At 40.7% G+C, this 17,006-nt stretch overlaps 1 protein-coding gene across 1 annotated transcript; it reads right to left on the bottom strand.

The window, feature by feature from the left end:
• Positions 1–10,224: 10,224 nt before the first annotated feature.
• LOC308409623 (uncharacterized protein) lies at positions 10,225–15,689 on the bottom strand. The gene is made up of 3 exons (XM_080902513.1): positions 15,311–15,689; positions 14,606–14,683; positions 10,225–12,276 (listed from the first exon to the last, which is right to left on the bottom strand). The coding sequence occupies exon 3, from the start codon at positions 12,155–12,157 to the stop codon at positions 10,598–10,600; it is 1,560 nt and encodes a 519-aa protein (XP_080758639.1). The 5' UTR covers positions 12,158–12,276; positions 14,606–14,683; positions 15,311–15,689; the 3' UTR covers positions 10,225–10,597.
• Between the last annotated feature and the right edge of the window lie 1,317 nt (positions 15,690–17,006).

The raw sequence follows: 17,006 nt of genomic DNA, 5'->3' as shown, positions 1-17,006 counted from the left end.
CCCCTCTTAATTCATCCTGACCAAACTGGTTTCATAAAAGGTAGGCACTCATCAACAAATACTTAATTTGATAGATTACTCATACAGTAAAAACCTTGAAACTACAATATTTTCTTTAGATGCAGAAAAAGCATTTGACAGAGTTAACTGGAAATTTCTATTTGCAACTTTACACAAATTTGGTTTTGGATCCTCTTTCATTAACTGGTTAAAAATATTATATAATTCCCCAACAGCTTGTGTCAGAACAAATGACCAAACATCCTCCAGTTTCTGTCTCCTGAGGGGCACCAGGCAGCGATGCCCACTCTCCCCTTCACTGTTTGCAATTTTTATTGAACCACTAGCAGTAGCAATTAGACAGAATTCAGTAATTAAGGGCATAAAATGCAAGAACGTGGAACATAAAATCAGCCTTTATGCGAATGATTAGGGATGGGTACCGGTGTCCGGTGCCATCATGGCACCGGTTCTGACATAAACGGTAGTAACCAGACCGAAAAGCAGCGCACATTTCGGTGCTTTTTTTTTTCCTGAGCTGTGATACACTTTAGATTCTAGCCAATCATTTTACGTTTCCGAGGATAGTAGGCGGGTCCAGGTACGTACGTTCTTAGAGCAGAGCTACAGATTAAAAATGCCCAAGACGAAGCGGTCAAAAGTCTGGCTGTACTTCACAGCAAAATATGCAAACTCAGCAGCCTGCAACAAGTGCTTTAAGCTGATACTGTGATACTGTCAAAGGAGGTAACACCTCAAATCTGATGAAACACCTGGCGACGCATAGCGTTGTTTTTTTTTAAAGCCGAGAAATGCGTCGTATTTGATAGCTTGCTGCGAGAATAGACCTCACACCGTGCACATCTACTGCGGGTGGGTTGCCTGTTATCGGACCCGGAGCAACATCCCCCAAAAACACGAAGAATAGAGTCCTGGCCCCTAGCCCTGCCAGTGTAGCAGAAATGATGACGGATGATGATGGCAGCAGCAGCCGTTCTTCCCTGCGTGAGTAGCTTAATGTTGTTCGTGTGTAATTTACATTGAGTAGGCTAACCACGTTATTACATTAATGCATGTAAGGTGAACTAGCAAACATCATCATAGCTACATGCGGCTGTCTTCTTGTTTGATGGCAGATGCTCCCTTCACCCTGGCCAAAAAAGCTAAAATGACCAAAGAAAAAGTGGGAAACAGTTAAACATGAGAGGTTTTTGGACAAAGTTTGTGTTTTTTCCGTTGTTTAAGCACTGCTTCCAGCCAAGAGTGATACCATATATGCCCCATAGCTGCAGAAAAGGCTAACATTGCTATCTTTTTACAAAAAACCAGCTGAACATGAGAGGTTTTTGGACCAATTTTGTGTTCTCCATTCTTTAAGCACCGGTTTGAGCACCGTTTGAGCACCGGCACCGTTTCAAAAGTACCGATTTGGCACCGGTATCGGATAAAACCTAAACGATACCCATCCCTACGAATGATGTGTTACTTTTTCTCCAAACCTCACAAACCAATATCTCTGGGGTGATTGAATTTATAAACTCTTTTGCAAGAATATCAGATTACTCAATTAACTGGTCAAAATCTACAGTCCTTCCGATTAATTGCTCCTTCCATAATTCTTCTTCTACACCACTGCTATCAGGAAATATAAAATATTTAGGTATTAATGTTTCTCCCAAGCTTGCAGATCTAACTAAATTAAACCATATCCCACTTTTAAAGTAAGTAGAAGGTGATCTGGCTACATGGAACTGTCTACCCATATCACTCATGAGAAGGGATTCTGCTATAAAAATGATGGTCTTACCAAAAATAAATTTATTCTCAGTGATCCCAACTAAACCGCCACAAAATTGGTTCAGATGTCTAGATTGATAGATGTCCAAATTCCTTTGGAAAAATAAACCCCCACGTATAAGCTTAAAAACACTATAAAAGACCAAGATTAAAGGAGGATTAGAGCTGCCTAACTTTCAGCACTACTTCTTAGTCAACAGGCTTCAATTTATCTCAGGATGGCTAAAACACACCCTCTTAGATTAACCTTGGGTAGATGTAGAACAAGCACTCTGCAATAATCTAGAGATCTCAGACCTACCATTTATCAGCTCAAACATCCAACGACATGAATGCTTCAAAAGCATCAACATCAGCTCTTCTCTGACAGCATGGTGGGAGTTTCTAAAATTGACGGAGTCTTCACTAATCCCATGCAAACGTACACCTATCTGGAACAACCCTGACATATTACAAAATAATAATATGATAAACCTTTCAGATTGGAGTGGTAAAGGAATCAAATATTTAGAACATATATTAGAAGGAACAGAATTTATTTCATTTGACAGACTAGTTACACAATATGGGATCAACAAGAAAAGATTTTTAGAATATCAACAAATTAAATCCATAGGAAAAAAGAAATTTAAACCAGGTCAAGTTGAACTACAAACACCACCAAGTGTGGTTCAATTTCTTACTCTTAAAACCCCCAAATTACTTTCCAAAATATACAGAATGCTTTCTAAAACAGATGAGTCAATATCACTTCCTGTTGCAAAATGGGAAGAGGATTTATCAGTTAACTTAGACCAAAACTTCTGGTCTCAGATATGCTTAAAAACCTTTCGGTAGGGATGCACCGATACCGATACTGGCATCGGGTATTGGGGCCGATACTGTAAAATGTGTGTGTACTCATACTCGTAAAAGTTAACCGATACCATGAACCGATACTAACTTATTTCATTAATCAGAGGGTGGCATGTCATTTCTGTTGTAGTTTTTTAGATTGGCCACTAGGGGGACACCTCGCGCTAAACAGGCACATGGTTAGGCGAGTGAGACTGGCAGCTCCAGATAAAAAAGAGAAACTGGAGGCTGCTGTAGCTAGGCTAAGCAAAATGTCAGCAGTGTGGAACGGAACAGCCAACTTTAACTCAGGTTTTGGAAAAACGATGAAAAATGTCAAGAGAAAATCCACGGGCAGTTTAAATAACAGAGGCTCTGACTCATTTTATCGCTCTGGATGACCAGCCAATGCCTGTGTTCTGACAAAACGTCCTACCTTGTCAAAACATCCTACCGTAGCGTAAATTTATGGTCTTATCTATCAATCCGTGCTACCTTATCAGAATATGCTACCTTACGTAGTTAATGGCTCGGTCGTATAGGTAGGACGTTCAGATGGCCAAATCACACTTAAAAACTTTGAGTTATTTCGCTAGGACGTTAAGAACATGCTTCCTGCTGGGATTTATTTAGGTAGCATGTTCAGATGGCCAAATCACACTATTAAAACATGGTTCCTGCATAGTTTTATTTGGGTAGCATGTTCAGATGGCCAAATCACACTATTAAAACATGCTTCCTGCTGGGATTTATTTGGGTAGCATGTTCAGATGGCCAAATCACACTATTAAAACATGCTTCCTGCTGGGATTTATTTAGGTAGCATGTTCAGATGGCCTCCAGCACACAATCATCTAATGTTGACAACAAATGCAAAGAGACATGGAGGGGAAAAGACAGCTGTTTATATTAGAAGTTGTTATGTGTTTTCCTTACATTTTTTGCATTTATATTCTTGGTTGCTCTCTTTATATTTTGCACATGCAAAATGTGCCCATCTTTGGCAAGATTCACACTGCACCTGGAAAGGAAAAATAAATAGCTCATATTATGTTTGGTGAATACTATTAGTCAACATTTTAAACATGATTAGCAAGTAATGATACTAAGACTTATGTGTTTCTTTTGTTTTGTTTTGTTTTACCATTTCAATCATGCTGCGGTCAGCGTCATTTTTTTGGAATCATTCATCTTAGCAGTGGGATTTACATGAAAAGAGAAACAAATTAAGTTTGAGTGAAAATGTAAATTTTTTTGCACTCTCTGGTCAACTGACTCAGTGAATCAAATGACTCAAAACACCCGATTCACTTTGGTGAGTGACTCATTAAAACTCGATTCAGTAAAAAGAATCAAATTTACCATCACTAGAACCAGTAGTCCATGTCCGTTGCTATAACAGTAGTTCATGTTTAGAATAAAAGATCCCAGCTCACTGACTTAATAGGGGCAATAGTGTGCCTAAAATGTTACGTAATCTTGCTGATCGATCTTTTACTTTGTGGTAATCTTAGATGAGTAGCTTTATGGACAAAAACCACCAGGTCATTCAGTGTTCCCTTAGTGCTAATGTGTAAGAGATGTTGGTGTACTATAACTGAAGTAATGTTGTTAAGTCCTTAAAGTCATATTATTTTATTGTCATGAATCTATTTTTATCTTTGTATGATACCTGATATATATGGAATATGGCTTAAGTAAACTAAAGCCTAAAATACTTAAGTAATTTAACATTATATAATTCACATATAAAACTAAGAATTGTAATTTTAAATGGTTTAAAAACATGTAGAATAGCATATGTAGGCAAGCATATTTCTCCTTTTTTTTTTTTTTTTTTTTTTTATTAAGAAGCAAAGACAAGAAGGGGGGAAAAAGAAATAGGGCAGGGTTTGGTGGTTGAATCATCTGTCCCCACCAATGCCAAAACCTAATCTATGCCCTTGGATTGCAGAAAGTACTCTCTCTGTTCGTGTATTTAACCCTTTAAGACCTACCATAGAGCCAAGGCCGCCAGAGCTTATATTATATTTTTACATGCTGTGGAGCCATTTTTGGGAGCATTTCAAGTTGCTATACACCAATACAACCATTATAGCCCAGATTTTAATAATATGTATTCATTAAGTGCATAGTAATTACATAAATTGCAAAAAAGTGCAATAAACTACAAAAAAATTGAAAATCGTTTTTGCTTTTTTAACATATATTTGTAGTTAGAGAAATTTAGGAGGCTTATCCCTCAAAACTGTAAATACAAAAAAGTTGCACAAAATAGTTTCCCACCACAGGAAATTTATTTTGAGCGTCTTCATAGTTTTATTTTTGAAATACGCCAATTTTTATACACTGCAGGAAAAACGAAAATAAATATTATAATGCAAATTTGCAAAAAAGCAGCATATGCATCAAAATAAACTATTTCCAGCAGTGCAATATGAGTCCTAAGCATCCCAGAAACGACACAGAAAGTCATAAAGTCAAAGATAACTTTTAAAAAGACCAGTATAGGCCCTGAGGGTAAAAAAGACTACATTTCCGCGAAAATGACGTCACTTCCGGTTTCGGGCAGGTAATGGCGGAAATGCAAAAGTTCGCGCCGACGTCTGTTCCAACGCAGGAAGTATTATGAACAGCTGATCGGATCGGCAAAGCGTGTTTCTGGAATATTATGTTTTTGTTCCTGCAAGCGCTTTTTATGCAGTTTTTGCAAAGCTTTATGTGGAAGGAAACCGTGACCTAGGACAAGCTGATGGCATAAGATGTAAGTACAACTCCTCCGGTTTCATATGCAAAAAAAATTTTTGCGCTAGCTTACGTGGTTGCAGTGCTACTGGGATTTAAAAATAGTTACGCAAAACAGAGCGTGCCCGCTCCGATCGGCTCTAAAGGGTTAAGGGCTACAGCAGATGCAGCTGTTTTGGTGGGAAAGAAGCAGCCTTTGTGATTGGTGGATTCAAATTTAGCAGCTCCAGGCTGTTTGACTGACCTAGACACACAATGGCCAAACTCTTAAAAGCGCCTGTGTGTGTGTGTGTGTGTGTGTGTGTGTGTGTGTGTGTGTGTGTGTGTGTGTGTGTGTGTGTGTGTGTGTGTGTTTCGATGACGCAAATTTCGGATGATAACACCTACTTCTTTCTGGCAGAAATCATCATGCCCCTCCCATGTAATACCTGTAATCGAGAGTATAGAGTATGTCTGGGGAGTGTGAATGGGTGTATAGTGTTCATTTCTGTTTTTTCTCCATGTTGGGCGAGTGCTGAGTATTTGTATTTCTGTTAATAAGGGTGGGAATGTATGCTTTTGTCTGTGTGTGCCAGTTTGTCTATATCTATGAGTCAGGTCGAGTCCCCACCTCCGCCTAACTTGGAATATCTAGCCTACCTTCACCCACCTCACTACCTGCTGGTGGCCGATGCCCTCAGTCGTCGGTGAGTTGGTGGTTCTCTGCGTTCAGGGCTGAGCACTCGGGTGTTTATCCAGCTCACTCCTGATGGCTGCTTGGTGGGGCATGGCGCCTGTGACCAGATCGGGCCCCTTCCGATGAGGTGGTGTTGCCTTGGGTCTCTGTGGCTCGGTCCACTCTGGTGCGACTTGCTACCGGCGGGCCCTGTGGGCTCGTCACTGCGGCCCTCTGTGGCTTCTGCACCGTGGTGCTGGGTGACCCCACATCTGCGGCTTTCCTCAGCTCTTTCAGGGAGGGTGGTGCGGTTGCCTCTCTGGTGGTCCTCCATTTGCACTGTGGATGTCCGGCCCTGGGTCTCCTCTGCGCCCGCTTCATGCTCTTGGGGGGTAGGGCTATGGCTCCCCAAACCCTCAAGCAGATCTTTGCATGGAGAAACCTTTTGAACTCAAGAGCGCTCATGTGCACAGTTGTACACAAGGGTGCTCACATACACTACAGTAGGTACCAAAAGTATTCAGATTTTCACTCTTTGTTATATTGCAGCCATTTGCTAAAATCATTTAAGTTCATTTTTTCCTCAATGTACACACAGCAACCCATAGTGACCGAAAAACACAGAATTGTTGACATTTCTCTAGATTTGTTAAAAAAGGAAAAACTTAAATATCACATGGCCCTAAGTATTCAGACCATTTGCTGTCACACTCATATATTTTACTAAGGTGCTGTCCATTTCTTCTGATCATCCTTGAGATGGTTCTACACCTTCATTTGAGTCCAGCTGTATTTGATTATAACCAACTGGTGTGGTTTTCCATAATGTTTAGTGAAAGAAGAGATCATGTCAGAATTTGCTTGTCTCATGTTAGCATTGTCATGATGGTACTGAATGTAAAATAGAACACATGACTCACAAACAGGGAAATAAACACAAACAGGAAGCTTTATTTTTGTGGCAAAAAATACTTTCAACTGCAGAAAAAATTAGAATCGTTTTTTTAAGGAGGCGTTCACGGAGCCATATCTTGACAAACACACACACACACAGTTGCTCTTTGTTCACATATATGCTTGTTTAAGATATCACATGTTAATGAGACTATGCATATTCATGTGTGTAAATAATAAAAGCAGCCTGCAGGGGGAAGCAAGTTGAAGTGAGTTGGAGACAACTGCTTCCCTCTCGTGAGTGAAAACTTGAGCTCTGTGTGACCTCGTTCCTGAGTGAGTTTCTGTTTATCCAGCAGTATCAGGGGTAAAACTCTGACAGGGGCGACATGGGCGGTTGCCCAGGGTGGCGGCGGCATCACGGGCATCTCCCAAAAAAAAGTTGCTCGTACTCATACTGCCCAATCATCAGCCAGTGCATTTTGGAGATGGCATAGGCACCGATCAGTTTTCTGCCGTCCATTTTCTGCGAGTAAAGGTACCCTCTGTTTGCAAGGTGCACCTGCTGCTTGCGGCACAGAGAAGAGAGGGCGGGGCTGCGGGGGATTATCTGGCTGGCTGGAGCGGCATCTAATAACCAACTTGCAAACTAAAACAAAATAAAAACAATCCAACAAACACGAAAACACCAGACATTGTGATACAGACTTATAATTTGCACCGATGTTTTTTCGAAATTCTATAAAGTGAGCGTGAGAGCCCTCGGTGTGCCTGCTTGCTGCTATGCTGAAGTCAAATTAAACTTTATTGTCATCTCCGCGATATACAGTACAGTATATAGAGAGACGAGACGACGAGGCTCCAATTACAGCACTGCAAGTAAACAAACAATAAAAATAAGAAAAGTAAGAAAATACATATACACTTTAGGACTAGTGGTAAAGGGATTAATGACAATTTAAAATTTTACAGTTTGATGATTTAAAGTCTCACACAACCTGTCGACAGAGGAGGGGGCCCTGCTGCTTCCAAATAGGGCACATTTCAATCATGATGTCGTAAATCCAATCCCATTATGTATTCATGATTTGAATCCTGGGTTGTGTGAAATCCCAGAGAATGACTCGGCCTCTGCTCTGTGTGGAAAGGTTTTAGGAATATCACCAACTACAAGCCTAAAACCCCCCACTCCACTGACGACTTGCTCTTAGCCAACACCCTTAACGACTTCTACTGCCGTTTTGACGAGCCATCAGGCAGCCTTCACACCTCCAACGGCCCCAACAATAGAGACACTTTGGACACTCATTCCCCCACCTCTCCCCCCTCCATAGAGCCATCACCACCTTCAAACACTTCACCTACAACACCCCCCTCCTCACCCCACACAAAAGAGGATTTCACACCACCTCCTCCCACCACAACTCTTCATATTCATGAAGCAGGTGTGAGGAAGCAGTTTAAGAGTCTGAATGCTCGAAAAGCTCCCGGCCCAGACGGTGTGTCTCCTGCCACCCTCAGACACTGTGCAAACGAGCTGGCCCCAGTGTTTTCTGGCATTTTCAACTCCTCACTGCCGGCATGTCATGTGCCTGCCTGCTTCAAGTCCTCTACCATAATCCCTGTCCCCAAGAAACCTAGGATCACTGGACTAAATGACTACAGACCCGTGGCTCTGACATCTGTGGTCATGAAGTCATTTGAGCGCCTGGTTCTCTCCTATCTCAAGACCCTCACGGCCCCCCTCCTGGACCCCCTGCAATTTGCATACAGAGCCAACAGGTCTGTAGACGACGCCATCAACATGGCCCTACACTTCATCCTGCAGCATCTGGACTCCCCAGGAACCTACGCCAGGATCCTGTTTGTGGACTTCAGCTCTGCCTTCAACACCATCCTTCCAGACCATCTCCAAGGCAAGCTTTCCCAGATGAATGTGCCTGATCCCATCTGCCGGTGGATCACTGACTTCCTGACGGACAGGAAGCAGCATGTGAGGCTGGGAAAGAATGTCTTGGACTCCCGGACCATCAGCACCGGCTCCCCTCAGGGCTGTGTTCTTTCTCCTCTGCTCTTCTCCCTGTATACCAACTGCTGCACCTCCACCCACCAGTCTGTCAAGCTAATCAAGTTTGCAGATGACACCATCGTTATTGGACTCATCTCGGATGGGGATGAGTCTGCCTACAGGAGGGAGGTTGAACGTCTGGTGTCCTGGTGCAGCCACAACAACCTGGTGCTGAATGCCCAGAAGACAGTGGAGATTATTGTGGACTTCAGGAAGCACACAGCCCCACTCCCCACCATCATCCTGACTGACACCCCCATCTGTGGACTCATTCCGCTTCCTGGGTACCAACATCACCCAGGACCTGAAGTGGGAGCCCACCATCACCTCCGTCATTAAGAAAGCCCAGCAGAGGATGTACTTCCTGAGGCAGCTGAAGAAATTCAACCTGCCAACACGGACGATGATGCAATTCTACACTGCAATCATCGAGTCTATCCTCACCTCCTCCATCACTGTGTGGTACGCTGGAGCCACTATCAGGGACAAACAGAGACTGCAGCGTGTTGTGCGCTCTGCTGAGAAGGTGATTGGCTGCAGACTCCCATCTCTGCAGGACCTGTACACCTCCAGGACACTGGGGCGTGCAGCCCGGATCTCAGCTGACCCTTCTCACCCTGGACACAGTCTGTTTGACCTGCTCCCCTCAGGCAGGAGGCTCCGGTCCATTCGCACCAGAACCTCTCGCCATAAGAACAGTTTCTTCCCCTCTGCTGTTGGACACATGAACAATAACCACATGACTGTCCCCGCCACTAACACATGACCCTACGCTGTGTCACTGCATCATTTCATGTCTGGCACTGATCACCACCTGCACTCATGTATATATCATGTATATATCTATCTACTTAGCACTTTTAATTCTTATTTTTATTTTCATGTCTATTTAAGCGTAATTTATGACAGTATGTTTGCACTGAAGCACCGGAGCAATTTCCTAATGTTGCAAACCTGCTCAACATTTGGCAATAAAACCCTTTCTGATTCTGATTCAGAAATTAACCCTAGACAAAGTGAATCTGTGAACTAAGGTGTAGGTCTATTAAGTTATGTTGTGGTGATCCTCGAGTTGGAGGATGGGTGTTCATATTGGAGTACAAAAGTAAAACCAATGGAAGATGGACAAGAAAAGTTCAAAGCCATCAGGTCCTAAGTTTAGGAAAAAAGATTAAAGAAGAGGAGGAGAAACGAGCAAAAGAGACAAGTAAGCAGACTTGTCATTGGAAAATAGCAGGTCATGAATCCTGAAACAATCAGAATACTTTATTAATCCTTAAGGAAATTATATGGATTACAGTTATTCCAAGAGAAATTCTAATAATAGCAACAGTGACAGACTAAACTCCAAACAACACATTCTGTTACAGATTTTACACATTTAGGAAATAGCACTAATATATAAAGATCAATCAATTATAAATATCAAGGATTAAAAGAGTGGATAATAAATAAATATCAAGAAAATTGACAAGAATATTACAGAGTAGAAAAGGGCTTATGTAAAAAGGATGTAACTATTGCATATATATACACACACATATATATATATATATATATATATATATATATATATATATATATATATATATATATAATTAATATTAATTAACTCCAGTATGGATTAGTTGATGATTTTTGAATGCATCCATGCAACCAAAACCCTTTCCACACTGACAACAGACAAATGGTTTAATGCCAGTGTGGATGGCCTGATGTTCTTTCAAGGAACTCATGCAGCTAAAAGATTTTCCACACTGATCACAGGTGAATGGTTTAACTCCAATGTGGAGGAGCTGATGTTTTCTTAAGTTTCTACGCCGATTAAAAGATTTTCCACACTGATCACAGCTGAATGGTTTAATTCCAGTGTGGATGAGCTGATGTTCTTTTAAAGTTTTACTCTGAGTAAAAGCCTTTCCACACTGACCACAGACAAATGATTTAATTCCAGTGTGGATGAGAAGATGATCTTTTAAGCTTTTGCTGTGAGTAAAAGACTTTCCACACAGATCACAGGTGAATGGTTTATCTGTAGTATGGATGAGCTGATGTTCTTTTAACCAGTTACCATGAGCAAAAAACTTTCCACACAGATCACAGCTAAATGGTTTTAATCCAGTGTGGATGAGTTGATGTTTTTTTAAGTTGCCATTTTCAGTAAAAGACTTTCCACACTGATCACAGCTAAATGGTTTTAATCCAGTGTGTATGAGTTGATGTTTTTTTAAGCTGCTATTCTGTGTGAAAGTCCTTCCACACTGATCGCAGCTGAATGGTTTAATGCCAGTGTGGACAAGCTGATGTTGTTTTAACTTGCCATTCTCAGTGAAACACTTTCCACACTGAGCACAGAGGAATGGTTTATCTGCAGCATGGACGAGGTGATGTTCTTTTAAGCCATTACTCGGAGAAAAAGACTTTCCACACTGATTGTAGCTAATTGCTTTTAATCCAGTGTGGATGAGCTGATGTCTTTTTAAATGTCCATTTTCAGTAAAAGCCTTTCCACACTGATCACAGCTAAATGCTTTTAATCCAGTGTGGATGAGCTGATGTTTTTTTAAGCTGCCACTCTGAGTGAAAGTCTTTCCACACTGATCACAGCTGAATGGTTTAAATCCAGTGTGAGCGAGCTGATGTTTTTTTAAGCTGCCATTCTGAGTAAAAGCCATTCCACACTGATCACAGCTAAATGCTTTTAATCCAGTGTGAATGAGCAGATGTTTTTTTAAGCTGCCACTCTGAGTGAAAGTCTTTCCACACTGATCACAGCTGAATGGTTTAATGCCAGTGTGGACGAGCTGATGTCTTTTTAAGTTGCTATTCACAGTGAAAGTCTTTCCACACTGATCACAGCTGAATGGTTTTAATCCAGTGTGGAGAAGCTGGTGTTTTTTTAACTTGCTATTTTGGTTGAAAGCCTGTCCACACTGATCACAGCTGAATGGTTTAATACCAGTGTGGACGAGCTGATGTCTTTTTAAGTTGCTATTGTCAGAAAAAGACATTCCACACTGATCACAGCTGAATGGTTTAATGCCAGTGTGGAGAAGCTGGTGTTGTTTTAAGCTGCTATTATGAGTAAAAGCCTTTCCACACTGATTGCACGTGAAGCTTCTGTCTCCACTGTCAATGCGCTGGCGTCTTCTGGCCTTCTTCATAGTGATGAAAGTCTTGTCCACAGGGATCACAAGTCGTTCATCTTTACTTGCTGGTATTGGTTGGTTTTTGTTGAGGTCATAAATTTGGAGAGGTTTCAGCACACTTCCCCTTCTTTTGCCTATGATGACAAAGAACTAAAACAGTGACATGCACTTCACAAAACCTATTTAGTGTACATATACATACATATATCTATACATACATACAAAAACACACACACACACCTAGTGTGAAAATTAGTAATTAATACAAGGGATGGCTATTTTAAAGAATCTAAAATTTTTAAGAATCTAAAATCTGAATATGTTTTGAGTTACTTAACATTTTTTTTGTCTCCTAATTCCATATGTGTTCATTTGGAGTTTTAAAGATTTCAATTAGAATCTATAATGTAAAAAGTCATTATAATACAGAAAATGTTACATTTTTGTGATTTATATTGTTATCATGATAGATGTCTTATATCGGGATATGAGATTTTGGTCATATCACACAGCCCTATGAGAAGGTGTGTCCAAACATTAGACCGGTGGCTTAGTCAGCCTGGCTACAGAGCTGTTCCTGTTTTCCTCATTTACTAAGATTTCATAACTTTACAGAGAGCTTTTTCTTGTCCAGGTCAAAAGAAGCATGAATTAGTCTTCAGTGTAGGTGTACTTAGGGCTGCTCGATTATGGCAAAAATGATAATCACGATTATTTTCACTGAAATTGAGATTGCGATTATTTGACGATATTTATTTAACCCTTTAAGACCTACTATAGAACCAAGTCCACCAGAGTTTATATTATTTTTTTTACATGCTGTAGTGCCATTTGTTGGAGTATTTCAAGTTGCTATACAACTGTTATAGCCCATATTTTAATAATATGTATGCATTAAGTCCATAGTAACTACATTAATTGCAAAAAAGTGCAATAAACTACAAAAAAATTGAAAATAGTTTTTGTTTTTTTACATATATTTCTACTTGGAGAAATTTAAGAGGTTTATCCCTCAAAACTTTAAATACAAAAAAGTTGCAAAAAATAGTTTACAACAACAGGAAATTTATTTTGAGTGTCTTCATAGTTTTATTTTGGAGATACACCAATTTTTATATACTGCAGGAAAAACGAAAAAAAAATCCTATGATGCAAATTTGCAAAGAAAACAGCATGTGCATCAAAATAAACTATTTCCAGCTGTGCAATTCGAGTTCTAAGCATCCCAGCAACTATTCAGAAAAGTCAAACATGACCAGTATAGGCTTTTAAGGCCTACAAGTAAAAAAAAACAAACAAACTACATTTCAGCGAAAATGACGTCACTTCCGGTTTCGGCCAGGAAATGGCGGACATGTGATAGTTCGCGCTGACGTCTGTTTCACTGTGGGAAGTGTTACGAACAGCTGGTCGGATCGGCAAAGCGTGTTTCTGGAATATTATTTTTTGTTCCTGCAAGAGCTTTTTATGCAGTTTTTGCAAAGCTTTATGTGGAAGGAAACCCTGACCGAGGACAAGCTGATGGCATCAGATGTAAGTACAACTCCTCCGGTTTCATATGCAAAACAAATTATTGTGCTAGCTTACACGGTTCCGGTTCTACAGGGATTTAAAAATAGTTACACAAAACGGAGCGTGCTGCTCTGACCGGCTTTAAAGGGTTAACAATGACTTTAAAAAAATAATATAAAATAGTGTGCAACACCACTGAAGTTGTTTTTTTTTTTACTTCTCTTTTCAAACAACAGCAGTCACTCTCCTCTCCGAATAACTTCTGCTTAGCTTTCCGGGCTTCCCTCGGGTCCTCTTAATCAGCGGTCTCCAACCTTTTTTTCACCACGGACCGGTTTATGCCCGACAATATTTTCACGGACCGGCCTTTAAGGTGTCGCGGATAAACGAGGGAGGGGCTAATAATCGGCTCAGTCATTTTTAATGATCGTTGCCCAGATCGTAATCGTGATTAAAATTCGATTAATTGAGCAGCCCTAGGTGTACTTATAAGTTCTTCCAGGGAGTCAAACTTCTCTGGTTTGTTGCCTTCATTTTCAGAGCAGCCAAAGTGTGCAGAGGATGTAATACTATTTACAAAATACGCTATCAGAGGGAATAAAGCACAACTGTGTATCAGCTGTGAAAAATGTATCATGTGCAACACTAGAACATATTAATAGATACTTTATTATACAACATGTAGAGTGTGTAAAGGTTACAAAAAATCCAGGACCAAAAACTGATCCTTGAGAAGCTTATTTTCGGGAGGGTTAAAAACGGCTAATTTCATCCATCCATTGATTTAATGTAAGCAGGTTGAGAACATTATTTTTCTTCAGCAGTGATTTGTCTCTCATTTGGGATAAACAGGCAAAATGTCACTGTGTACAGAATTAGATGTTATTATTATTATTAAAATAACAACCAATTAATGTCTGTAGAATAATGTTGGCGATTTTTCTTTGTCACCTTCAGTGAAGAACCAATGTTTCTGACTACAGGTGCTGAGATGCTCCTCCTGCAGACTCTTCGCCTGCTGCCAGTCGCCTGTGACAGCAAAAAGATTTTTATATTTAAGCCAGTTAAATTTATTGTATTATTGTAGGGCACTACTGCAGACCATTGTATTGTGTAGCATTATTTTGCCTCGTAGGTTCAGCACCAATATCAGAATCAGAAAAACCTTATTAATCCCAGAGGAAAACTAAGTTGTCATAGCAGGAAATATACAACAAACAACATGCAATCACTGAGTGTAGAAACAGAGTTATGATGGATAAATATTATATAAAAAGAGAAATATAGAGATATCGCAGGAACAAAAAGAAATTTGGGGGGGGGGTGTTTACGAAGACAGCTGCTACGACAGCCTGCCGCTAGATCAGCGCCATCTTAAAAGACACATTACTGGTTGGTGATTCTTTTATTAAATGTTGAGTCTGTTGTATTCTATCCACCTCATCAAATCATAATACTCAGTACAACATCTTCATTTGAAGGAAAACAAATAGCTGAACACAAATGATTAAAAATATAAGGTCCTAAACTGCTGGAAGCTCCAAGCAGACAAAATGACAGGGGCTGAACAGAACGTACAGCCGAAAACAAAATTAGCTAAGAGAGAGCAACCCTGTAGACAGTTATCGATTTAGGAAGAAATTATAATGTACTCACTCTGGATCTCCTCTCAGAATAACCCGAACTAAAGATCCCCCAGCGGAGGAGGCCGGTTTTGTAGTTGGACTAGGAGAGGGACCAAGCTGTCCGAGCTACGAGAGCCTATATCTTTCCAATCACGCATGAGAAACATAAACGCGATCTTCCGGAGACCAGAAGGGCAGCAGTAAGAAAGCTCAGCACAGTCACACTATATTTGTCACACCACAAAAGTCTCCGTCGTAGATAACAAGTATGATGACTGTGGCTATAATCATTACTCGGTAAGTCTACTTTCCGCTGTGTGCACGCGCAGTACTTCGTCTTCTTCTTTGTGGTTTGTCGGCGGTTGGCAATAACGACTCATTACCGCCACCAACTGGTAGTGATGTGTCCTGTGTGTCAAAGCTTCGAAGCGTGTGTCGGCTAATCTTGGGGGAGTTTTTGTAAAGCGCGTATCGAGGCTTTCTTTGATTACGTATGCAAGGCCTCGCGGGCAGCCCGTACCATGTGACTGATTCAGGAACTGGCTCGCCGGTTCGCGCCAGATTCGAAATAAAATTGGCATCAAAACACAGCTGATTTCCCCCATCACATTGTGTTGTGGAATTAGATTACGTAGGTGCTACATAGATACTTGAGCATTTCATCGTTGATAAAACCAGCAAGGTAGAGATTTTTTTAATCTCCTCTCTCCTTATCTCATCTGTTCTTATAAAGTATGCACACAGTAATACATATCCCAAATGATAAGTACCATAATATGAATAAACAACACTACAGATCCTATAATCTCATTTCTGTCTTTTAGTTTATTAAAAAGTGAAGCGCCACACGCTAGTTTGTCTCATTATCCAGAAGTACATAAGCATAATTATGCAGTTACACAATCATACCAAAACTCTGTCCTGATAGTTTCAATCAATCAATCAATCAATCAATCAATCAATCAATCAATCAATCAATCTTTATTTATAAAGCACTTTTCATACAGAAAAAATGTAGCACAAAGTGCTTTACATAGTTAAAAGCAGCCCACCCCACCCTCCAACTCACTCCCCACACTCTCAATACACATATATCCCCCCACCCCCACCCACACACACATACACACACGCACACACTTAAAGAGTAAAAATTGGGCTGGGCTCGCATGAGCCAAGTGAGGAAACATTATAACAGGGAGCCGTCTGCACCGGGAGCCGGTCACAGACCGCAGCCTCCGGGCTGGGCACACAGCAGGAGGGAGGCCAAGGAGCCCCCCAACCAGGCTGAGAGGACCCCAGAGACCCAGCAGCCACGGTCAATAACAGCCCCGGTGCAGAGAGCGCCCTCCGAGGAAACACTGGAGATATGACGCAATACGATATATACAGGGTAAAATGATAAAATAAATAAGAACAGGATAAAATATAAATATAAATAGAGTAAGAAGATTAAAAAATGAATAAGAATAAAATCAAAAAATATTAGGTAAATCCTAAATTAATAATAGAATAACAGGATAGAATAAATAAGCATAAAAAATAAATAAACGCTAAGTAAAAGCTAAATTAAAAAGGTGGGTCTTGAGCCTGTTCTTAAAAACATGTACGTTCTCTGCGGCCCTGAGCTCCTCCAGCAGGCTGTTCCACAGACGAGGACCATACCACTGAAAAGCTGCCTCTCCGTGAGTATGTGTCCTGACTTTAGGGACAATCAAAAGGCCAGTACC

This window comes from Rhamphochromis sp. 'chilingali' (genome assembly GCF_963969265.1).
Source record: "Rhamphochromis sp. 'chilingali' genome assembly, chromosome: 1".
NCBI classification, from domain to species: domain Eukaryota; kingdom Metazoa; phylum Chordata; class Actinopteri; order Cichliformes; family Cichlidae; genus Rhamphochromis; species Rhamphochromis sp. 'chilingali'.
This window is presented reverse-complemented; position numbering and strand designations above follow the sequence as displayed.

Coding starts and splice junctions, on each gene's coding strand:
- LOC308409623 (XM_080902513.1), bottom strand. CDS start 12,157: ATGAAGAAGGCCAGAAGACGCCAGCGCATTGACAGTGGAGACAGAAGC.